The sequence below is a fragment of the Manis pentadactyla genome, chromosome 2 (assembly GCF_030020395.1).
Source record: "Manis pentadactyla isolate mManPen7 chromosome 2, mManPen7.hap1, whole genome shotgun sequence".
In the NCBI taxonomy this organism is placed as follows: Eukaryota; Metazoa; Chordata; class Mammalia; order Pholidota; family Manidae; genus Manis; species Manis pentadactyla.
The window spans coordinates 85337168-85363578 of NC_080020.1; the positions used below are offsets into that span (position 1 = coordinate 85337168).

Consider the following 26411-nt stretch of genomic DNA (forward strand, 5'->3'; position numbering starts at 1 on the left):
CACTGGTCACACTTTGTTACAGCACTGAAATGAAAAGTGACCACAAATGAAAAATGCCTGCCACATAGCAAGCAATGCAGTATTTGAGGCAGAAGAACTTGCATAGTCTCTCACAACAAATGAAAGTATTTTCAAACTTAGGAAATGATGGTCCCTAGTTTTGGCAAGCAATGTAAAGAACTGTCAGAGGCTGCCACTTATTTTCAAGAAAAACTTTAAATTTCAGCAATACATACTTCAAGAAAAAAACAGAACCACCAAGTTTAATGATATGCAAACAAAACTCCTGTGTGCCTTGAAATTTTGCTACCATCCTAAAGGAGCTGATGCAATCACAGCCTCGAGCACAGCTAATAAAAAGCACCTGGTTCCTGTGATAATGGACAACAGGGACTGTAAACTCCAAGCCTGAAGATTTTTCCACTAACTTTGTGATTCTTAAGAAGCACCTGATGCACATTTGTATAGATAAATACGTGCTACTGCTAGGAAAACAAAAAATTATGCACATGAAATGCAGTGTTTCTCTTTTCCCCAAAAGGTTATCATTAAATCAACAGCACATATTACACTAGATCACATCCTAGAATTGAGGTAATATAGCAACACTTCCTCTATACAATCCTCCCTAATATACAAGATAATATAGTGCATATAGCACCAAGGCTATTAGGTTGCCATGGGAGTTTATACCCCTCTGGATCTCCATAACTACAAATTATACCAACATTTTCCACATCACTTACTTCCAAGGACAGTCTGTGGTTTGTTCTTGTTGTATTTCTCTTGGAATTTCTGGTAAAGAACATTAAAAACACATAAAATAAGATCAAAGTTTCACTAGACTACGGAAATGCCCGCAGAACGGCACCCTCATCTTTATCATTTTCATTACTCATGTCAAACAAAGAGGAATTCAAAGCAAAAGACATTAAATGAAATGAAGAGAAAAATGTTAACAATAATGAGACATGCAAGTTGCGATGAAGGTGTGCCCCATGGACATCTAGTGGGTAGCCCAGCTTTATTAAAAGCCCCGGGGAACCAGAAATCTCCAGCTCATATGTCAGAAACAGGCTGAAAGGGTTTCTGGCAGCACTGTCTTCCTCCTGCTGGTTTTCCTACTCCCAGCCGGTCCTCCTGCCTATTGGACAGAATGACACTGAGCATGGGAACATCACCCTTAACTCTGCCCCAGACACACCTGTGTTTCAATCAATACAGAAGCTAGTGACTCCGAGTTCCCTCTGCAGGGCTGTCATGCCCACTTGCCTGCATTTCTGACATGACTTTAGGAAAGAAAGGAATAGGATGAGAGATGCTCTCATCCACTCCAGCCCACCCCCAGAACTCGGGACACATCTCTCTGATCCAGTGGGCCTCAGGACGCAGCCCTAACCAGAAGCACCACCTGGGGATGTGCTGGAAATGCAAATTCTCAGGCCCCTCCCAGATCTACTGGATCAGAAACTCAGGGATCAGGGCCTGGAAAACTGTTGTTAACAAGTCCTGCAGGTGGTGCTGTGTTTACAAATTACTCCTTTAGACTTCATTTATATATGCTTGAGGTTTGCACCAGTAAACCCAGCAGGTCCCAGAGGAAAGCTTAACCGAGCCACACCCCATAACATATAGATGGCCACACTCAAGTTCTCCCTCTATTTCTCAGTGTATAGTTAAGGCAGTAATTATACACTTGGAACATGTGTTATTTTATCACTACACTGATCACTTTAGAAATAAATCTATACAATAAAAGAGTAGAAACCTAAATAGATAATATGACGCAACCAAACTAGATAGACACATACAATACAAAAGGCCGAGCAAGTGATTACCTTGGTACATGGAGGCGCAGCATCTTTACAACCCTTATGCACATTCGCACTGCAGTCTGAAACAAAGGGAAAAGATAGAAAGGCGCCCATCTTATTTAGATTAATCTGAAACAAATAAGCCTATACTACGCTTTCACTGGTCATTAGAAAAATGGCACATAAACATTAAAAATACTTAGAAAATTTAAGAAAAAATACTTAAATCACATGTAGCCCCACCATTCAAGCAAGAACATGTTGTTAATATTTTAATTTCTTTGAGATATTTTTCCACTTCTGCATAGGGTCTTACCTGTTATGAAACCTGGAATTATATGACATACATTTGTGTGTCACCTGAGAACTCATTTACTACTATGTGCCTTATCTGTAAGGGATTTCTGACATCACCTGGTAGCAGCTGCCCATTCCCATGCCAAGTAAAATGCCTATGAAGCGGGAAAGAAAGGAAAACTTACAACATGCTGCAAAAGATGTCCTGTCAGGTGCCAACAGGAATTCCTCCTTACTAGAGGTCGCCCAGTTAAAAGTTGGTGGCTTCACTTTGCTTTACTTCATAGGACAATGTGGCCTCCTCTCCCTGAAAGCAGGGAACAGTTTGCCTGCCCCTTTCTGTCCACTGGCTCAGCAGCCCTGTGTGGGGACCCTCTCTGCCAGGTGGCTGTCTTGTGCCCCCTCTCCCCACTTGACTCCACACCAGCCCCCACACACTGTGTGTGGACAGAGGAGCCTGTGGCTTATCAGAAACCTCCTAAGAAAGGATCATTCCTCAGAGGTAAAAGGTCCCACCTAGGTCAAAGCCACATAGGAAAAGTGCCCATGACCTGCTGAGAACAGAGCAAGAAACTGAGCCAAACAATGGCCCTCCAGCTTCAAGGGCTGCAGAGAAATTGCAGCCAACTCAACGGCCAATGGGCAGAGCCCAGACTGATCTACATCCTGCCCCTGCTGGCAAACGGAAATCGGACAGCTCTCTCCACACTCCAGGACAAGTGAATAAAAGCAAAAGGGAAAAAGTAGATGGTATGAGATACCACAAAGTTATACTGAAAATGCACAGAAAGAGCAAGTCACAGAATTATTAAATCCAGAAACAAAGGAGAAAAATTTAGATATCTGAAATGTGTTTTCCCTAAGAGACACAAAGCAGACATAAAACAGGACCAAAAGGCCATGATGGAGAACAGGAGAGGACAACAGGCCAACAGGATGAGAGGGAAAGGAAGCTTTGTGAGACGGGAAAGCAGAACTTAAAGTGAATTGAGGAGAAACAATGTTAAAAAGTATCAAAGCAGTACTATGAAATTAAACATGAAAGGTTCCTTCCAGAATGTGGAGAAAAAGTGTAAAAATATAAAACAGAAGGTGTCATACATAACATGTATGATGATAAATAACAGAGATCACACTTCTCCAAGGAAGAAATCAGAAAAATTAGAAGCAATAGTCAAAGCTACAACTGACAAAACTTATAAAGCTAAAAAAGAACCAAAAAGAGGCAGATCAAAAGGTCTCAGTTTTCTAGGAAAAACAATTAAATGACACCTATTCCATAGAAACATTCTGACAATATCCATATGATTAAAAAATTAAAAGTCATCAAGCCTATAGGAAGAAAAAGCAAGTTACCAAAAAAGAAATGAGTCAAGCAGGCCCCAGACATTTTTACTATAATAAATGCCCAGATATAAAGGCCAGTGTTGACAAAGTATCAGGGAGGAAAGTTTTGGTCCAAGAATTTATTTAGCCAGATAAACTACTTTTCTTGTGTGAAAGAAGCAAAGATATACCTTTAGATACACAAAGCTTCAGAAAACAGATCACTCCAATAACCTTCTTGGAAATTTTTTTCCCTGAAATCCTCTTCTAGTCTATTAAGAGCAGAATCAAGATTAAGGTTTCGAGAATGCATCAACTTTTATATATACATACATATACACACATGCACATACACATATATATACATATGTATATACACATATATGTACATATAACAGGAGCAAAAGTGAGCACTAAAGCCAGCTAAACAATCACATCTAAAAAAAATTGCTGTTAAGTAGAAACACACAACTAAATACAAATATCAATTATTCTTGAAACAGAAAATTATTCTTGAAAGATTAAACACATAAACACAGTAATTTAATAATGAAATCAGTATACTAATAGAGGCTAAGAAAAAGAGGGCAAATATAAGGGAAATAAAAGAATATTAAATTATAAGCCTTACACAGCCTTAAAATCTCATTAGTAGATATTAAGAAGCAGTTTTCCAAATCCCTGGAAAAGACAAAAGCCAACAACACATGACCTAAATAGCTAAGCCAGACATCAAAGAAAACAGCAAAGAACTATAAAAGATAGCTGATAGCTATAAAATTAAATGTAGATAAGAAAAAGCACTTGTTATAAAATAAGGTCTCTCGGTACATTACAGATCACCTATGCCCAAATTAAAGACACACATCCCAAATTTAAAACACAGAAATAGGGGAAATACAAACAAAAGAGAAGAGGAATATTAATTTTAGACAAAGTAAAATTCAATGCAAAAGGCAGTTAATGGCATTAAAAGGGTAATTTTATGTTTATAAAAGTTAAATCTGCAATGAAGCTGTGATTTGTGAATTTTGTGCACCAAATAATGTAACATCAAAGTACAAGCATTGAAATTTCTAGAAATACTGTGAAATCTATTTATAAATATGGAGAATTTTATAGAAATACAGTATTTGTGGAAAACTAGCAACTTAGGCTTTGACAAAGCAGAATATAGACACCAGAATTTTGAATATGCTTTGTTTCATATGTTTTTAAGATTAGAAATATTAACCTTCATAATTAAGTACAAAAGTATACCCATTAAATAAGATTATTTATTTGCCAATAATGGCAGTTTGTACAATGTCACATTCTTACCCAGTGTAAATAATGTTAATAACCAAAGTTTAAGCCCCCAACATTCCCCTCCAAAGAAAAAAAAAAAAACTGTAAATCTTAAACTTCCTAAAAACTGTGGGTTAAAGAGAAAATTAAACATATACTCATAATGATTCTAGAATTTATTCTAAGGCAATAAAAAATATGGACAGTGATATGTGCAAAAGAATGTTCCATTTAATATATTAAAGTGAAAAAACTGGAAAAAATTAAATGTATAAAGACAACTAAACACATTTGATATCACCGTCAAATGAAATGTTAGCATAAAAAGCTAACTTTTTTAATGATTAAAAGAGACTGCATCCAAATATGCATAGCAATTTTCTCTAGGTGGTAAAATTTTGGATAATTTAAAGTTTCTCATTAAACCTTACATCTTTTATGAATCCAACTGTATTTTTTAAGTTGATGACTATTTGAAAAACTAAATATATCCCATGTACTTCCAGCAAACTTCCTCTAAAACTTCTACCTGACCAATTTAGTACAAACCAACATGTTCTGTACTACAGCAGGTTATCTTTCAGTGACCCTGGCTCCCCAATTTTCTATCAGTCATGAACTACAAAAGAGTGTCAGAGGGCCCAGCTTTGTGATAGCTGCTGTAGGGGATACAAACAAACACCATGTGATCATAGTGCTGTGCAAACAAAGTCTGTTTCAGTAGCTAAGAACCAAAGAGGTTGTACATAACCTGGTATTAAATGGAAAGGACAAATAGAGCATAAACCTGATGTGCAGGAATTTAGGCTGCATTGGTCTGGGAAGATCTCCCGGAGAGAAGGTAAGAAATCTAGACTGTTGCAGAGGAATAGGGGAAACAGAGAAGGGAGATTATCATAAGCAAAGGGACAGAGGCAGGAAATACATGTAGTGGGAGTAAAGGACAACAGCCTGGTGGGCCCTCTGGTAGCGAACTAGGACTCAAGCGTGAGCTAATTGTAGGACATGAGGGTGGGACACACGCGAGGAACAAAAAGCATCTCAAGAGCCTGAGCTTAGCCAGTAAATAAAAAAGAGCAAAGTCCTTAAGTGTATGTGGGTGGATGAAAGTGGTGTTTTACAAAGATTAATGTGGTCAAAGTATTCAGAATAAATTATAAGAGAGAATACCTAGAAAGAGGGAAACTGGTATGATTCACTCTCAGCAGTATAGAAGGTGGCGATGAGAACCTACCTGAGCCGGGAACCTGTGAGCAAGGAAATGAAAAAGACACCAAACACGTTGCCTCAGGGGCCACAAGGGAGGGGAATCAACATGCCTGTGATCTGAGCCTGTACCATTACCACAGTGGAAAGGACAGCCTTTTGCATGCAGATTTTGAGGACAAGCTGGTCTGGGACATGAGGAACCCTCCAGGTGGAAATGCCCACAGACAGGGTCACACTGAGTCAGTATGATGGCGCAGCCCTGGTTCATCCCCGCGGTTCCGCCACAATGCTCAAAAGTGGCCACAGGTCACCTGGGTGCTCAGCCTCCCTAGGCAACTGGGAATGTGGAAATAGGAGGTGAGGATAAAGATGTTAATCTGGGGAGAAGAGGTCTAAACAGTATTTTAGGACACCCACCAGACTGGATGACTATGCTAAGAAACCATCAAGCGGAATGAAGCAATGCTAAGGACTGATCTGGAGGGTGCTCAGAGCTGGGGGGAAGGTGGCGAAACACAACAGTAGTGTGCCAGGGCAAAGAGCATTTCCCTAAATGAAGGGACGATCAGCATGAAAGCAGATCAGTCAGCCTGCATAATGAGGAAAGGCTCTCAGACTCGACAAGAAAGTGACTCCAGTGAGGACAGAAGCCAAAATGCAGATGGTGAAGCAAGATGTGGCTGGAGGGACCTTAGAGCAGTGTGTAGAGACCACCCAACATGAGGAATGTGTCTTAAAATGAGGGGAGAGAAAGGCCCTGGATGTGGCTGGGGGCACACTGCAGGGGTCCAGGATTGGCCCTGCCAAGAAGCAGGGAGTGAGAACCAATGAAACAGGCCATCACACTTACAAACTGACTGCTGGCATGTGGGCAAACCAGAAGCAATACTTACAGCAAATTCCCAAAACTTCACAAATTAAATAATATCTGAAATGCTTGATGCTATTTCAGATCGAATAGAAGTAACCAAGTTTCCAAGGAAAGTTAATTCAAGCATGCAATAGAGCTGGCATAATTACAGTGGCAACTGAGAAGAAAATGCAATCTGCCTTTAACGCCATATACGGATTGTAGTTTCATCAGATGTGCAACCATTGACACATTACAGATTTTAATTTAATCGTTTTCTAAGAATTTAATGAAGAATTTTATATGTAACCTTCCCCTGCTCTTCTTTTCCCTCTGTGCTCCCATCCCACCCCCAAAATGTTCCACTAATTCTGGCCACTAACAAATACCAGGAAATGCATTTCACCTGCTTAGGCCTGAATTCATGTGCCTTGAATTATTCTTTCACTCCACAAGTATTTACTAAGCCTCTACTATGTACACGGTGTTGTTCAAGGCACTGTGAATGTAGCAGAGGGTAAAATCAGTAAGAAATGCAGCCCTCAAAGAATTTGTATTCTGGTGGAGGAAACAGACAATATAAATAATACATGACGCATGGGGTAAATCAGATGATACTAAATGCCACTGGAGTGGGTGGGGGGATATGAGACCAGCATAGAGTGGTCAGGAGAGGGGTGACTGAGCAGCTGTGATCTGAGCAGACCCGAGGGAGGTGAGTGGGCAAACCATGCAGCTACATGACGGGGGAGCGCAGCAGGCAGAAGGGTCAGCCAGGAAAGGCCCCACGGCCACAGCATGCCTGGCAGGTTCCAGGAACAACAAAGATGCCAGAGTGACCAAGGCAGAGGGAACAAAGACTGAGGGTGGCAGTGGGGGCATGGAGGACATCAGGAACCTTGTGGCCACCATCAGGGCTTTGGCCTTCCTCAGGGGATGAGAGGAAGTGGCTGGAGGACTTGGCGCACTGAAATGTGCCTTGGCAACCTCTCTGGCTGATGTTATGAACAGGTGTTTTGAGAACGATGCTTTTCGTGGTAAAAGCACAAGAAAACCAGTTAGAAAGCTATTGAAATGGTGGCTTTAGACCAGGGTGGTAAGGGTGGTAAGGGTGGCAGGGGTGAGAAGTGGCTGGCTTTCACATGTATTTTGAAGATAGAGCCAAGAGGATTACTGAAGGATTGGAGTGGATGTGAGGGAGAGGCATACGGAAATACTCCAAGACCTTTGCCATGAGCATCTGGCTGGAATGCTAGAGCCGCTGTTAACTGAAAGGGTCAGTTTGTAGGTGGGCACAGGAGTGGGGAGCAGAGCTCTGCTTTGGACATGCAACATTTGCGAAGCTGTTTGGACACCCGAGTGAAGAAGTCAAGTAGTCAGTAAAGTACACAAGTCTGGAGTTCTGGGAGGCCATCCCCCTGTGGACAAAAAGTACCCACTCTCACCATTACAGCTCATGGCTTGGGAAGCTGTTAAGTCATATTTATAGCACTAAAATGAAGGTTGATGGGAATAGCTTAGCAATGGCCATATTCTCAGAGAGCAAAGTGCAAAGACAGCACACACTAGAGATCAGAGAACTTACTAGAACACTGGAATGACTCTTTCCCCAGGAGCGTCTTATCACAAACCAAACACTGTAGAACCCCAGAGAACGTCCCAGGGACAAACTGATGCCGGCTCAGCTTCTCTTTGTCTTTGGCATCCTTGCTTTTTGTCTTCAGACACAGCAGCAGGAAAGGGGGGGGAAATGAGAAAAGAGAAATGCTGAGAGCCAATCTGCTTAAAGAAGTCATACAAAGTTTCTACATTTTTAGTTAGAATATAAGGACTGCGCAGAGAGTGACATCACCGTCTTAGTATTTCTAATGATTCTCTAAGAAAAAAGGTCTTCAAATATGTCTCTATAAAAGCAAAGTGATTTCAAAGGGAAAGTGGAAACTAATTGCTCAGAAACTGAGCCACCTATATTTTAGAGACAATAGGCTTAGAACCTTAATTACCTTAGATTTATTCCGAGGGCTAGTCATCCTGTTCATGAGGAAACTGAAAGTTCGACTCACTTTGTATTTTTCAGACTCTGATTTGGCGGGTATGATGTATTTGTCCCATTCTTCTTCCTGGGTTCTGCGAGAAAGAATCTGTTACCATGGGTTCTAGGCATAAAGAGGGAGTAGAAAATGGCATATACCTACATACATATATATTTGTGTGTACATATATACATATTTTTTCAGGTTTTAATGGTTATTCCAAAGATAAAGATAGAAACTCTATTAAAAGTGTATTTTAAAGATGGATGGGTGGATAGTTGTATAGTAAAACAACCATTCACATGTTATCTAAGTACAGAATCTAAGTGGTGGAAATGGGTTATTCAGTACATAATTCTTTCAACTTTTTGTATACTTTAAATTTTTTATAATAAAAAATATTGGGGAAATACAGGAAATCTTAGGCTTGTAATTTTATTCTGAAAACACTCATCTCCCTATTTACTATGCTAATAAAAATTTCCTAGGGCACAGAGAAGCCAAATAACCAACAACATGAAACTGGATTTTACTTATTTTTGGAACAGAATGATAATATCCAGCAGACACACATTTCCTTTGTCAATACAGCTTGAGAAACAGACTGTCTGTTCTTAATTCAGTCTCTCATACTCAATCAGGCTATTTGCAATCTGAGGCTCTCTAGGTTGTAAAGGAGAGAAGGCTGTGGAGACTCCCCAAAATAAGAGGCAACCTAGAGGTAACTGTACCCAATCCATGAACATACCAATCATCATTTATTTTCCTCTAATCCATATAATCATTCTTCAGAAAAAAACAAGTACCACCCCTAGAGTTGTATTTCCCCCATAACTTTCTTTAGTAGTCTTACATTTCTATTATTACACACAGAAAGAGAGAGAGAGAATATATTAAAGATCAATCTAAGTATCATGTCAACCAGGTAATACTTCCATAGACTATTTCCAAAATGAACATTTCATAACCAAAGTCTCTGCCACCCCCCAAACTTCTCATTTAGTGGCTCACAGCATTAGTGGCTAACACACTCATATCTGGGAAACCCTTTTCAAAAGTAATCATGTTATTGATATGCACCAAAATAAATACAATTATATTTCATGATAATGAATCCAATAATAAGTTTCTAGGATTCCAGTTCTTCTCATCTGATCGATGACAGGCTTAGAAAATTACTTCTAAAGCCCCTTCCCACAGTTAAAATACAATACGTACTTACCTGTTACATATTAAACAAAACTTAAAGTTACTTAACCTCTCTGTTAGATTTAAGAGTTCAAACCTATAAATGCATTAGAAGAAACAATAAATGCCTTCAGGCTTCAGAACTGCCTCTTGGTTATGCAGATCTAATGACATAGGCAGAGCAGTGTGTGCCCTGCTAGCAAATCCTGACAGTAAGTGAAACTGGGTCTGTTACTTAGAGAAAAGAGTTGAAAATATTAGAAAGGAAAGAGGGTGAAGAGAAGTGAATGTACCCTCCAACTACTCAGAGTAACAAAAGGAACTCAGATTCTCTTATTTCCTTGCTACTTCCATAGCCACCTCCCTAGATAACTGCCTAAGCTAACATAGGCATACCTCGGGGTCAGTTCCAGACCACTGCAATAAAGCAGGTCAAAAGAATGTTTTGGTTTCCTAGTACATTTACAAGTTATGTTGACATACTGTAGTCTATTAGTGAGTGCAGTAGCATTATGTATAAAAATGGTGCACATAGCTTAATTAAAAATACTTCATCGCTAAAAAAGCCTGAGTTCTCAGTGAGTGATAATCTTTTTGCTGGTGGAGAGTCTTGCCTTGAGGTTATGGCCACTGACCAATCAGGGTGGCAGCTGCTGAAAGATGGGGTGGCTCTGGCAGTTTCTTAACACAACAATGAAGTTTGCTGTATCCATTAACTATTCATTTCACAAATGATTTCTCTGTAGCCTGTGATGCTGTTTGTTTGATAGCATTTTGTCCACAGAACTTCCTTCAAAAGTAATCAATCCTCTCAAACCCTACCACTATCAACTAAGTTTATGTAATATTCTCAACCCTTTGTTGTCATTTCAACAATCCTCACAGAATCCTAACTAGGAGTAGATTCCATCTTAAGAAACCACTTTCTTTGTTCATCCTGAGAAGCAACACCTCACCCATTCAAATTTTATGATGAGATTGCAGCAATTGAGTCACATCTTCAGACTACATTTCTAACTGGAGTACTCTTGCTGTTTCTACCATATCCACAGTTACTTCCTCTACTGAAGTCTAATTTCTCAGTCATCCATGATGGTTGGAATCAACTTCTTCCAACTCCCATTCATGCTGATATTTTGACCTCTTCTCATGAATCACAAATGTTCTTAATAGCATCTAAAATTATGACTTGCCCAGATCCATCAGAGGAATCACCATCTAAAGTAGCTATAGCCTTACATAATGTATTTATTAAATAATAAGACTAGAAAGTTGAAATGACTGCTTGACCTATGGGCTGCAGAATGTATGTTTTGTTAGGTTAAACAACATACATTCTGCAGGTTAATCAACATTAACCTTTTTGTCCATCTCCATCAGAGCTCTTGAATGACCAGGTGCATTGTCAATGAGCAGTCATACTTTGAAAGGACTTTTTATTCCTGAGCAGTAGATCTCAACAGTGGACTTAAAACATTCAGCAAATCATGTTGTAAACAGATGTGCTGGCATTCAGGCTTTGTTGCTCCATTTATAGAGCACAAAGTAGATTTAGCATAATTCTTAAGAGCCCTGGGATTTCTGTAATTGCAAATGAGCATTAGCTTCAACTTAGTTACCAGCTGCATTATTAGTCCCTAACAAGAGAGTCAGCCTATCCTTTGAAGCTTTGAAGCCAGGCATTGACCTCTCTCTAGCTCTGTATGAAATTTCTAGCTAGCATCTTCTTCCAATAGAAGGCTGTTCTGTCTACACTGGAAACCTGTTGTTTAGTGTAGCCACCTTCAACAGTTCCCTCAGCTAGATCATCTGGAAACTTGCTGCAGCGTTAGCACTTGCTACTTCACCCGCACTTCTATGTTTTGGAGACAGCTTCTTTCCGCTTCTGCAGCTTCCTCACCTATCTGACCTTCACAGAATTGACGAGAGTGAGGTCCTTACTCTGGATTAGGCCATTGCTTAAGGGAATGTTGTGGCTGGTTTGCTCTTCTATCCAGAACACTAAAACTTTCTCTGTATCAGCAATAACCTATTTCATTGCTTATCATTCATGTGTTTACAGAGTAGCACTTTTAATTTCCTTCAAGAGGTTTTCCTTTGCAATCACAGCTTGGCTCACTGTTGGCACAAGAGGCCTCCCTTTCGGCCTTTCTCAGCTTTCAGTATGCCTTCCTCACTAAGCTTAATCATTTCTAACGTTTGGTTTAAAGTGAGAGACATGTAAATCTTCCTTCCACTTGAACACTTAGAGGCCATTATATGACTATTAATTGGTCTAACTGCAATATTGTTGTGTCTCAGGGACTAGGGAGGCCCAAGGAGAGGGTAAGAGTTGGGGGAATGGCTGGTCAGTGGAGCAGTCAGAATGCACACATTTACTAAGTTTCTCATCTTATAGGGGAATGGTTCACTGAACCCCAAAACAATTAAAAGAGTAACATTAAAGATCACCACAAAAAATAACAATGAAAAAATCTGAAGTATTGTGAGAATTACCAAAATTGTGGCAGAAACATGAAGTGAGCAGATGTTGGAAAAATGGCACAGATAGCTGTGCTTGACACGGAGTTGCCACAAACCATCAATTTGCAAAAAAATTCAGTATCTTTGAAGCACAATAAAGCAAAGTGCAATAAAGTGAGGTCTGCCTGTGTGTCTGTCAATTTCCATACCTCCTGTGTTTAAGCATCCTAATTTGCAGAACTCAAGGCATAGTGTTGAACAGGCTGCTTTTTGGAATGTGGGAAAAATACATTTGAGAGCGTAGAAAGAATCCTCTCTAGAACACTTTTTGTGACCCCAAGTGCCATTCAGTGTTTAATAAGAGAGTGGTATGGTGAGGAGACCTAAGTCTCAGAATTAAATAACAGTAAGGTCAATATGGATTTTGAAGTCAAGCAGACCTCTCCCCTACTTCCCAAAAGAAACACAGCTCTCTCAAATAAAAAAATGAATTCTCGTTTGCCCAACTATATTCCCAGGTTCCCCATGCTGAGAAGACTATATCAAACGTTCAGTTTCAATTTAAAATCTAGAAATGCACCAAAATTTACCATATATACTATATGCTTCCACAAAATGACAGAAAATCATACTGTTTAATCTTTAAACTCAAAGGTCAATAAGACGTGAGACATGACAAAGAAAAAACAAACAAACAAACAAACATCCAACCTAGCAGAAATGTGAGTATCATACACTAATCCAATGTCAGATTGTGAAAAATGGGTAGCATAGTGTATTCTCTGGGCATACATGGAAGGATGGTTGATTCCAAGTTTCAAATCTAATATAACTATGTGGTATTCACCTATAAAAGAATTGGGTACTTTAGGAAAGAACTGAGAAGGGAAAAATCCTCAACTGATTTCACAGGAGAATTTAAATAGCTTTTCAATTTACAGGAATCAGAAAAAATTAAACTCTTTCAACACCCCAGAACAAGGGGCCTAATCTCTGTTATCAATTTGATGACCAATGGAATTTTCCACAATAAAGTTTCACAAGCCCCATTCTCCAGAGACCCTCTTGGCTGTGCTTTTTCAATAGGTAAACAGATATTTAAAATATCTTAAGAACAAGGATCCTCAATATCTTAATCCTTGACCAATTATGTCTACAACCTATTGTTTTAAAAGAACTAGACATCTAAGTGTTAAAAGACATTCACACCAACCAAATTGAAAATTGACAGTGACAATTCTTTGAACACTCAGATGCTCAGGTTTTTATTGAAGTATCATTGATACACAATCTTACATTGGTTTCAAGTATACAACACAATTGTTCAACAGTTACCCATATTATTAAATCTCACCCCATACTAGTAGGTACTATTTGTCAACATAAAAGATGTTACAGAATCACTGACTATATTCTCCGTGCTGTACCATCCTCATGACCAACTTATGATTGAGAATTTTTGTACCCCTTTATCCCCCTCACCCTCCCCATCCACTCATCCCAACCCTTCACCCATGGTAACCACAAGTTACTTCTCAGTGTCTATGCACCTACTGCTTTTTTGTTCATTTTGTTTTGTTTTTAGCTTCCACAAATAATTGAAATCCTATGGTATTTGTCTTTCTCTGCCTGGCTTATTTTACTTACAATACCCTCTAGGTCCATCCATGTTGCAAATGGCAGGATTTCTTTCTCTTTTTTAAATAGCTGAATAATACTCCATTGTATATATGCACAACATCACCTTTATCCATTCATCTATTGATGGGTACTATGGCTGCTTCCATCACTTAGCTATCATAAATAATGTAGCAATAAATATAGGGGTGCATTTATCTTTTCAATTCAGGGGTTTTGTTTTTTGGGGGGGTAAATTCCTAGAAGTGGAATTACTGGGTCAAACGGAATTTCTATTTTCAGTTTTTGAGGAACCTCCACACTGCTCTCAACAGTGGCTGCACCAATTGACATTCCTACCAATAAGTGTAGGAGGGTTCCCATTTCTTCACATCCTGGCTGACACTTGTTATTTCTTGACTTTTTGATAGTGGCCATTCTAACTGGTGTGAAGTGATATCTCACTGTGGTTTTGATTTGCATTTCCCTGATGGATTACTGATGTGCAGCACCTTTTCATGTGCCTATTGGCCATCTGTATTTCTTCTTTGTCTTGAAAATGTCTTGAAAATGTCTTGAAAAATGTCTCTTCAGGTCCTCTACCCCCTTTTTAATCGGGTTTTTTTTTTTTTTTGGTGTTGAGGCATATGAGTTAATTATATATTTTGGGTGTTAGCCCCTTTGGACAAATCATTTGCAAATATATTCTCCCATATACTTTAGGATCACTTTTGTTATGCTAATGGTGCCCTTTGCTGTACAGATTTAGTTTGATGTAGTCCCACTTCTTCATTTTTTGTTTCCCTTGCCTGGGGAGATGTGTCCAGGAAAAAATTGTTCATGCTTATGTTCAAGAGAATTTTCCCTATGTTTCCTTCTAAGAGTTTTATGGTTTTATGCCTTACATTTAGGCCTTTAATCCATTTTGAGTTTACTTTTGTGTATGGAGTTAGACAGTAATCCAGTTTCATCCTCTTACATGTAGCTGTCCAGTTTTCTCAACACCAGTTATTGAAGAGACTGTCTTTTACCCATTGTATATTCATGGCTCTATTATCATGTATTAATTGACCATATGTGTGTGGGTTTATATCTGGGCTCTATATTCTATTCCATTCATCTGTGGGTCTGTTCTTGTGCCAGTACCATGCTGGTTTGATTACTGTAGCTTTGTAGTATACCTTAAAGTCTGAGAGCATGATACACTCAGCCTTGTTTTTCTTTCTCAGAACTGCTTTGAATATTAGGGATCTTTTGTGGTTCCAGTCCAATTTTGGGATTATTTTCTCTTCTTTTCAGTTCACTGAAAAATGCCTTCGGTATTTTGATAGGGATTGCATTGAATATGTAAATTGCTTCGGGCAGGATGGCCATTTTGGCAATATTAATTCTTCCTATCTGTAAACATGGGATAGATTTTCATTTGTCTTTTTTAATTTCTCTCATGAGTGTCTTATAGTTTTCAGAGTACAGGTCTTTCACCTCCATAGTTAAGTTTACACCCAGGTATTTTATTCTTTTTGATGCAATTGTGAATGAAATAGTTTTCCTGATTTCTCTTTCTGCTAGTTCATTCTTAGTATATAGGAACATAACAGATTTCTGTGTATTAATTTTATATCCTGCAACTTTGTTGAATTCACTTATTAGTTCTAATTTTTTGGTGGCATCTTTAGGGTTTTCTATATATAATATCATGACATCTGCCAAGAGTGACAGTTTAACTTCCTCCTTGCCAACTTAGAGCCTTTCATTTCTTTAACTTGTCTGATTGCCATTGCTAGGACCTCCAGTATTATGTTGAATAAAAGTGGTCAGAGTGGACATCCTTGTCTTGTTTCTGATCTTAGAGGAAAAACTATTAGCTTTTCACCATTGAATATGATGTTAGCTATAGGTTTGTCATATGGTTTTGAGGTATATAGCCTCTATACCAATTTTGTTGAGAGTTTTTATCATGAATGGGTGTTGAATTTTGTCAAATGCCTTTTCAGTATCTATTGAGATGATCACGTGGTTTTTATCCTTTTTGTAAATGTGGTGTATCAATTAATTGATTTACGAATATTGTACCATCCTTGCATCCCTGGAATAAATCCCATTTGGTTGTGATGGATGATCCTTTTCATGTAGTTGTGAATTCAGTTTGCTAATATTTTCTTGAGGATTTTTGCATCTGTGTTCATCAGGGATGTCAATCTATAATTTTTTTTTTTGGTAATGTCTGACTGGTTTGGGTATTGGAGTGGTGCTGGCCTCATAAAATGAGTTTGAAAGTATTCCCTCAGCTTCTACTTTTTGGAATACTTTAAGAAAAATCGGTATTAGCTCTTTTTTAAATGTTTGATAGAATTCAGCTGTGAAGCCATCTGGTACAAGACTTATATTTGTTGGGAGTTTGTGATTACCAATTCAATTTCATTGCTGGTAATTGGTCTGTTTAGATTTTGTTTCTTCCTGGGTCATTCTTGGAAGGCTGTATTTTTCTAGGAATTTTCCCATTTCTTCTAGGTTGTCCAATTTATTTGGCATATAAATTTTCATAGAATTCTCTAATAATTCTTTGCATTTATGTAGTGAACTTTGTGATTATTCTTTTTTCATTTCTGATTTTGTGTACCCTATCTTTTTTTCTTGTTAAGTCTGGCTAGGGGTTTATCTATTTTGCTTATTTTCTCAAAGAATCAGCTCCTGGTTTCATTGATTTTTTTCTATTGTTTTATTCTTCTTTATTTATTTCTGCTCTGACCTTTATTATGTCCCTCCTACTAACTTTGGGTTTCATTTGTTCTTCTTTTTCTAGTTTCTTTGTGAATTTAAGACTGTTTATTTGGGATTGTTCTTGTTTATTGAGGTAGGCCTATTTTGCTATGTACTTCATGCTGAGAACTGCTTTTGAGGCATCCCACAAATTTTGGAATGTTGTATTTATTTCTGCATTGTTTGATTTCTGTTCCTTTTGTTAGGTGCTCTCTGCACTTCCAAGACCTGGGTGTCTATTTCCTTTCCCAGATTGGAGAAGTTTTCAGCAATTATTTCTTTGAAGAGACTTTCTACCCTTTGTCTCTATCTTCTCCTTCTCATACCCCTATTATGTGAATGTTGTTTCATTTGGAATTGTAACACAGCTTTCTCAGCATCCTTTTGTTTCTAGAAATTCTTTTTCTGTTCTTCATCTTTACTGTTTTCCTGTTCTCTAATTTCCATCTCACAGATTGTCTCCTCTTCTTGAAGCAATCTATTATTCATTCTGTCCATTGCATAATTCATTGTAGTTACTGTAGTCTTCAGCTCTGAATGGCTCTTTTTTCAACTCTACTATTTCTTTGTTGAAGTCCTAAGTGAGATTAATATTTTTCTGCAGATCAGGGAGCATATTTATGATTCATCCTTCAAAACATTTATCAAAAAGATTGGTGATCTTGTTTAATTTAGACCTCTTTCTGGTGTCTTGCAGTTTTGTTTGGAACATGTTCCTCTGCCTCTTCATTTTGTCAGGGTTTCTGTGTTTCTTCCTTTGTATTACATGGATCTGCTATGCTTCCTGATCTAGAGAGTAATGGCTTTATGAAGAAAGCATCCTGTGGTGACCAGAAGCTCATGACTCTTTGCTGTCTAGTGCCTCGTTCTTCTTTGCAGTGGAGCCCCATTGTTGTTGGTGGGCTATGAGTGGGGCTGTCTTTCTGTTTGCCAGCAGTGGTCTATCCCAGTCTGCTATGGATGGCAATTCACCTCAGCTGGCCCTTTTTAAGCCAAGCAGAGGAGCTTCTTCTGGGATCATTGTGCACAGGGCCACCCTCTGCATGCTCTGCAGCAATGGCAGTGCTGCTGGACTAATGGGGTGGACAGGGTGGTCACAGGGCAGCTGGGTGGGCACATGATTGTGCAATGGCAGTGGTGGGGCACATGGCACTGGGCTGAGCCACCTATGAGGAGGAAGAAGTGCCAGAGTTGGCTCCCTCAGGTGCCTCCCAGCTGGGCTGCAAAAGGGCCAAGAAAGCTGGGAAATCCTCCCTCTGCCCACCAGGCAGCAAAGTCTGACACTGCTGAGTCAAGAGGCTTGGCAGGCAGTTGAGTGCATGGGGCAGTGCCTCAGGGCTGAGCTGCCAGAAAACAGCATGGAGCATTTGGGGCTCTGGTGAGTGCCTGACCTATTGGGCCAAAGAAGGCTGGGGAAATGTCAGCCACTTTCCCTTTCTCCTGCAGTGAGAGTTCCATTCAACCCTTGCCCCCTGGCACCCTTCTTACTGTTGGTCAATCTTTCAAACTGCTGCCTCTGTTTTGGGTCTCAGCCTCCCAGAGTGCTCAACTATCCCTGGTGTCCAGCTTTGCTAATCACCAAAACCCAGTACAATGTGGACTTAGGTTCCCAGAGCAGATCTCCAGGGCCAGGTGTACAGAATCCCTGAGTGCCTATCCCCTCCCAGCTCCATTCCTCGTCCTCCTACCTGTGGACTGGGAGGGGGGAAAGCCTCATGGCTCTGCCACTATACCCTTCTCTGTGTGGTCTGCTCTTCTTCACCAGGTGTAGGTGGTCTGTCCTGTGGTCTTTGGGTCATTTTCAGGGTTAGTTGTATTTGCTGTAGTTGCTTCCTTGGCATATGTGTGGGAGGTTTCTGCATTCCTTCCTACTCTGCCATCTTCCCCACTCCCAAGATTTTTTTTAATATAAGGTAATACACATAACAGATTTAACATAAATGGTGGTAATAAAATAACTGAGTCATGCCACATAATCTTTAAAAAGTTGAAATAGATGGAGTGTCTGCTCCTGCAGAAATGAGCCTATGAAGTCTAGAGTGAGCCCCCTTTTTACCAGCTGCATTCTTTTCCAAAAACTGAATGATTAATATAAGAGAATTCCAAAGAAGGCAGACCCTTAAGTAATTATCTACAACATGACCAAAGCAAAGCTTTAGATCCATCCAGGATCTTACTGGCATGTCCAACAAGGTAACAGGAATAGCGCAAGTGAGATGAAGGATCTACTCTACCAGATACACTAGGTGATATGACTGAAAAAGTCAGATGCTTTCAGGATGTAGACCAAACAAAGAGAAAAGAAAACAGAAATGACAAAATGAGGAATAAGAGAGAAAAGCACATTCTCTATATGCATCCCAGCCAAGTTAAAGCATTTTATAGGCTATTTACCAGTTATGACATTGACTCTACAAATCTTAAATCCATCTCCTAACAGAAAATAAACATTTTTTATTTTTAAAAAATCTTTACAATCAGTCCATTACTTCTCCAATCATTAAAAATATGACAGGGAGAAGACTGTTAATCAAAATGATGACCAGGCTGATTATCAAATTTCAGAAGCAGTCGGTAAGTCACTTAAATGAGGTAATAAATATGAGTTGCTTAGAACAGTTCAGGGCACACAAAAACACCCAGTAATGGCCAGTTACTGCTTCTGCTACCTTCCTCGTCATCATCATTGCCACGCCATCTTCTTCATCATTGTGTCCTTAAAGGGCTCCATCTGTCTGTCTGTTATCATCTGAAAATTTCTGTTCTGGTCTCAAAAAAAATAGGAATGACCAAAAGGAGATGTTTTCTTAGTGATACTTTTATTTACAATAAAACAAATGGTCTGTGTTGATTTACATATTAAAAGGTTTCAGAGTTTCAGCATTAATATCAAAGTAAAGCAATTTTCCTCTTTTTCATGTGGTTTGTTAAAGCCAAACATTTATGCTATTTCTGACACTCGTTTTGCACATAACCCCCAGGGCTACTTCACAGTGTGACTCATGAGCAGTCCATTACTCAAGACCAACAGATCTCAACAATCCTGCCCACGCACTCGTCAGCCTCCCAAACTACTCCAGCAACAGTTTTACCTTCTGACAAAAGAAAAGCTAAGGCTTCAAGGTTTCAAATCTGGATATCAATAAGAAAAATGATAATGCTTATAGTACTTTCTCTGTCATTCTTTGTTTCAAAGTTAACATTTCTCAGCAATTCTCCATAAAGAGACACAGCAGAGATGCTCAGGCACTTTCTGTAACTGACTACCTAGGAGCCTGTTACTATAGTAAGTCTTCTTGTCATTCCACACAGACCTAGTGACAACCTGATGCCTTTCTAAAGCAGGTGGTCCTCACACTGCTGCTCTCTTTGGTCCTGCACATTGGAGGTGTTTGAAAATAATTTGAAACAGAACACTCCATCCCCAGTTCTGAGGCTTGCACATCTGGGGACTCAAAGGAGCAGGATGGCCAACCTACAGACAAAGCAAAGGATTTAGGCAGGCTCCTTACATACAGACCTCTCAAAAACTATTAAAGAGATATCAAAAAGCATGTGCAAACATTTCCAAAGATGGATCAAGCAGTCCCTCAGGAAATTTGGAACAGTTAAAATACCTTTTTTCTCTTGGTGCCTCCGGTAAGCTGTAAGCTCTTTGCTCTACAAGACATAGAACAATAAAATGAAAACTAAGGCAGTCAAACTAGCAGTCATGTGTTAGTCTGAAACGCACACACTCAACCTTATTTTATCATTATACATACCACCAGTTAGAAAATAATGAGAAAGAAATTCATTTTATATAAGTAGGGTGTTGCTCTGGTACCAGTTGTCCCTAGTTTAGAGAGAATGGGGAGAGGCCAACACATGGCAACAATTAATAACTTGAACTAAATTAGCATCAGCAAGGAGAAGCAAACATTTTCAGAAGTGCATAAAATTCGTTCTCTCTTTTTGGATATTTCTCACCAGAGCTTCATCCCTTATTCATAACCCTAACTCCCCAATATCCAGAATCAATAAATATCTTAGCTGCTTTTTAATGAAGCTGAAAAGAAACGTCTTGAAGGCCAGCATAAGGAAGAGCCCTTTTTAACATAACTTCAATGCCTTTATAAAATCCCAGCAGCAGCCAGTTCAGATGTGCCTTGTGGCTCATAGAAAAGGGAGACCAACTTTCCCATTGGACTTGGGGGCAGGCGAGGTGGGATAGAAGGGGCAAGCTCATGCAAGCAGCTTTGCACCACCTTGCTTCCAGAGCTGGCGTACTTACTACAGGGATGGAGCAGAGACACTGATTTAGACAGTGAGAGAGACTGAAGGAGGGAGCGGCCACTGCGGAGCACACCATCTACACAGCAGGGACAAATCCTTTACCATTACAATCCAGAAGCGTGAGGAGGCAAAACTAGCGTGCAAAGGGAGGTGAGCCAGCTAAGTAAGGAGGAAAACTGATAGATGCACATTCCCTGAAATGTCAAACATCAATGCTGAACCTAATACTACCTTTTAGGTAGCAGAAAATGTACTTTGAAGAATTTGAAGGCTTTATCTTATTGCCACTATAAATGTTCCTCAAATTAAGTAGCGGGCAGAAATCATTATCCTTATCGTAAATGGGCCAAGGTGGAAGAGAATCAGCCATATGTCCAAAATAATCAAGCTAATTATGTAACAAGTCTCAGGCACTGGACAAAGCCTAATAGGATCCCATCCATCAGTGCACAGTTAATTTTCAAAAGTATATTCACTTTAATCCTCAAATTCTTAAATGTGGAACACTTTTGTCCATCTTGGTAGAGTTATAATTATTTCAATAATGACAATGTTCGTTTCCACCTAAACACACAATGTACCAAAGGAAATTACAGGTTTGGATTTGTTTTATGTATACAAGCATTAAATTATAAAGTTGTCACCATTGTACCCTTGACTCAAAAAATGCATGAGAAATGACAGTAGCCCTTCAGAAGTGACAAGGAAGAGAAAATATTACAAGTAAGAATAAAGAGGCTGAAAGACAATTCTATCTTTATGAGCTCTATTATAGCTCTTATACAGAAGCTTTCCACTGGAGCAAAAGGGGACTTTTTCTTTATTCAAATGGAGGAAAATTGTTAGATTATTCAAAACTCATCCAAAGAGGATTTATGGCAACACAAATGTTAATTAATCAGACCTCTGATTAATCTAAGCAAACTAAACAATGAAACAGTGGAATACATCTTTGAACTAGTCAACCTTTCACACCTGTGCTCTCCACACACAGTCAACATTATTCCTTCTTCCATGAGTGTTAATTTACTCTTCACAAACCCTGATTTTGGCTGACCTAAATGATATCAGTCCAAAAGGTTGCAACCATAGAACATCCACTAGACTCACTGTACACATAGTGTGTAGCCTCAGCCTAAATTGTCTAACTGGAGAGTATCAAACTTCATTGAAATAGCCCTCTTTAAAATATACCATCTAAAGATAAAACTTTTATGCAAGATAAGACCTGTAAGGGTTCAGAACATCTTTACACTAATGAGTTCCACAAAAATTGTTGGTAAATCAGTATTTAGAAAATGAAATTGCATTTAAAAGGGTATTATATATGAAACACTAAGAGTAAAAGGCCAAAATATACTGAAATTTTATATTGGGCAATATTCACTATCCCCAGGTATTTACTAGAATGATAATGATAATAATAATAAAAAAGGAATTAATATCAGCTTTTTATTCTAAGCCTAATGCAAAGATGAAAGGATTGTAAGCAAGCCTCTGTTATTCATTAAAGAAGTCATAAATTAGGGCTCTTTTTCCTTATAAAAAAAATTTTTCTCTCAGTCATCTGGTCAACAGTTTCAAACTTCAGAACTATCTGACTTTAAAAATCAGAGACACTAGAGAAATAAGGGCAAGGCTGCACAGGAGACTCAACAATGTTTTCCAAATAGTTACAGTATAAAGTTAGTTGGCCACCTAGGCCTATCCATGAAAAAGTGGCAAGCTGGCATTACAAAGAACCCCAGCCTGAACTAAGGTTAGGGAGATCTGGAGGGTAGCTGCACCCTTTCTTTCTCTTAGTCCTTTTCTCTGTCTCCCCATTTGAGTAATTACAACTGACATTTATTATCCATCTTGCTTTCTCCTCTTCCCATAAGACTTCCAAGAAAGGAAAAAACCCACCTAGTAGCACTTGTTTTATACTTTATGCACCTTTTCTTATATACTTATGTAACAAATATTTATTAAATATCTTCCAAACATGTTTTAAGCATAATGATTATGCTTTTGACATTGTTCCACATGGCATAAAGATGAAAAATAATAAAGCAAAAGAATAAAGAATAAGGAAAAAAGAAGAGAAAGGAGGGAAGGAGAAAACCCTATTTTCCATATTTTATAATGGGAAACTGAGGAGGCTTAAGCACATCTCTTGCTTTTTGAGTCTTTTAAGATGCTTACGGATAATAGAAAAAAACAGCATTACCTAATATGTTGACAAAAACTTTATTATAATGCTATATATTACAAATTCGCATGAATATTTCAAGTATGCCTTTAAATGTAATTATTAAATATGTACAGAAAGTATGAAATAATTACATTTCAAAATAAAGTTGAAAATGGGGGTGGTGGCTGAGAGGGGCTACAAGGGCAGCTATTTATTGGTTTGAATTCACTTTTGAAAATTCATCCAGATCTAGCTGTATGCTGACAACTTGTGCCCACTTCTGCATGTATACTATATTTCAGTTAAAATGTTATTGTGGAAAAGTTATATTTCTGATTACTTACATTGCCACTAAGAATGTTGAGATATATTTACTCATATTTCAGATATGTTATTATTTCAACTCTCTAAATCCCTTGCTAAATAAAGAAAGGAAGAAAATCTATTTTGTAGTACTTTACCTCTGAGGAGTTAGATTATTTCAGCAATTTATATTTAGGACAAAAGTAATTTTTTAAATTTACTTAAATAAAATCCTCTACAGAGCTCTCACTGTAATGAACCAGAATAAATTCTAATTTACACTATCCTTGAAGAAAACATTTTATTCAAAGAATAAAGCAATAAGAGGTGTGTACATATTTGTAATTTCATCTAAATCAAATCTGTAACTTGACTGCTATCCAATAAGAAAAGGATTTTGCTAAGCTTATAAAAAATCAATTGTGAAAATGGAATAAAAAATTCTTGCCTGCTACTCTTGTGTATTTATGTACTTTTACTAACTAAAAATGTGCTGTGGAATAGAATGCTTTTGAAGCTAAGTGGTAAATAATGCTTACCTTCACTTGAACTGCACACTGTAAAATCACGCACCAACCGAGTTTTTCCTAAAGAAATTTTGGGTGATGAGCAGGAATAAGAACGTGAGCGGACTCCAGAAAGCAATGATTCCTGAAAGAGACCATTAATAAAGTTTTTGAAAAATTCTACAGAGGACTTGAAAGTATGTGTTCACCATGAATGTTATTAAATCTGTCTCTTTCTAAAAGATTCAACCTGAACATTTCTGATGTACTATTTTTTGTTTCTGTTTGCACTTTACAGCTCTTAAAATTTTTGCCTTGTTAATGCTATAGTAAACTTGAGCTTTCAGAGACAGTACCTGTATACTTTATGATGCAGTTATGATATTGCACTCAAGTTGGTTAAAAGTGAAAAACTAAGTCAAATGACTTTTTCTCTGTGTTCAATGAGTTTGAATTTTTTTCCACCTGAGTTATGTTATTTTACACTGTAGTGTTCAAGCAAAATGCTATATTAACTGCTATCTATATTTAATGATTATTAAAAGGTAGAGGAATAGCCACTCACAATTATAAGAGTTTCTAAAACTCTCAAACAGCTTTTAAGTTTATAATGTTAGCTGCAAACTCTAGGGAAAAATGCATCAGGTCCATTTACAAATCCCCCTAGACTGTGCTCATCTTTCAAAAGATGTTCAATCCAGCACTTCCTAGGATGATGTTTGAATATCACTGATTTTTTTTATCTTTCATTTTATTCCTTTTAAGTAACCTGCCATTTTTGATCCTGTTCTCCCAATTACATACCATTTCTATTATTATATTGGCTTATATGTGAAAATCCAAGATGATTAAAAGATGGTCTTCCTATATGTTTTAGAAAATGTAAATGAATATGCAATAAAACCCCTTTAAAGCCATTTATGGTACCCAACTCCCATCCAATAGGCCTTAGGATGGATCTAAACCATTTTTATGATACCACTTGAAGTAATATAAAATTTGTTACTAAAGTTAAGCCATCAGCAACTGTGCTCCATAAGCACTGGTCTCTTCTGTCCTACCTAAGTGAAAACACATGGTTTCCCTAAGTTCACTGGTTTAGTTAAAGCCCTGGAGGAAAGTTGGAAACAGAAAACTGACTCTGCTTCAAAGGGCCATGGGCTCTGCCTCCCTGACCATCTTATTAGAGAGGACCCACTAGGCCTCAGTGTCAAGAAGGGCAGCATGAGCTGTCCTCTACCCCTACAAGTGAGCTGGCCACAAGGGCCTTAGCCAAACGCCATCCTCTGCACTGAGGTTGCATATGGTAATTCTTTTTCCTCACAACGGGGCTTTGAAAATTATTCAGAACGTTGGCCAAAAGTTATACAGGGTAATTACAGAGGCAAGGCAGGATACATTTTATAGGACAGATTCTTCATAAAAGTTAACAACATGGAACTATTTCACAAAGACTGAATTACTTTTCATTCCAAGTAATGATGGGTTTTACACAATTCCATTCAAAAATGCAAAACTAACAGGTATCTACATAACAATCATACCCATTTCTTATTATCCAGAAATATCACATGACTTTGCTGTTCAAAAGATGAGGAGGGGAAAAAAGATGATTGTGTGAGAAGTGAGGCAAAAATCTCCTCCCAAAACCACATATAATATAAAAATACAGCAAATACAACTATTCCTAAAAGAGTGACCAGAAATAAGATTGTACCAGCCAGTCTGCATCTGGGAAAAGAGAACATCTCACAGAAAAGGGTAAAGTAATAAAGCCACGACCTGGTGGGACCCAAGCACTCTCCCCACCCCAGCTCACTGGAAGGAAGAAGAGAATCAGAGCGGAAAGGGAGTAGAAGCCCAGGACTGCTAAATACCTAGCCCTAGAAATCTACTCTAGGAGCACAAACCCACATTGCATGGTGCTCTGGAGATTAGAAGGGTGAAATCCAAGGTCAGAGACTGAGACTCCAGCCGTGTGTGGCCAGCATGTTCCCACAACTAGCTGCTGTGGGACAAAAGAAAGGTGGGCGCTTTGAAAGACTTCACAACAATGAGAGGGCTGCTCAAGGATCAGGGATTCAGGAAAAGCAACAGGTGGACAAAATCATCCCAGGACACTCAGCCCAGCAGGTTGGGAACTCCAGGGCCTCCGGTGCTCCATCCCCTTGGCTGGCAAAGCAGCCCAGAGGCCCCCCACTGTGATAAGCAGCCTGCTGCTCCTTCCTCCCCTCTGGTAACTGCGCACAAACCTGCAACCCCATCATCATGCCAGGCCAGCCAGAGGGCTGGCCCGTGTACAGCAACTAC

The 26411-nt window shown here is 38.7% G+C and overlaps 1 protein-coding gene across 4 annotated transcripts in view; it reads right to left on the minus strand.

Moving 5' to 3' along the window:
- ARHGEF28 (Rho guanine nucleotide exchange factor 28) overlaps positions 1-26411 on the minus strand; it is a 309233-nt gene that overhangs the window by 73476 nt on the left and 209346 nt on the right. For all 4 annotated transcript variants that reach the window (XM_036886062.2, XM_036886063.2, XM_057494358.1 and 1 more), the window contains 6 exons: positions 24135-24246; positions 20462-20504; positions 8787-8910; positions 8369-8501; positions 1839-1894; positions 747-795 (listed from right to left, as the gene is read on the minus strand). In XM_036886062.2, coding sequence (XP_036741957.2) covers positions 747-795; positions 1839-1894; positions 8369-8501; positions 8787-8910; positions 20462-20504; positions 24135-24246 — 517 coding nt within the window. The remainder of the gene's footprint in view (positions 1-746; positions 796-1838; positions 1895-8368; positions 8502-8786; positions 8911-20461; positions 20505-24134; positions 24247-26411) is intronic.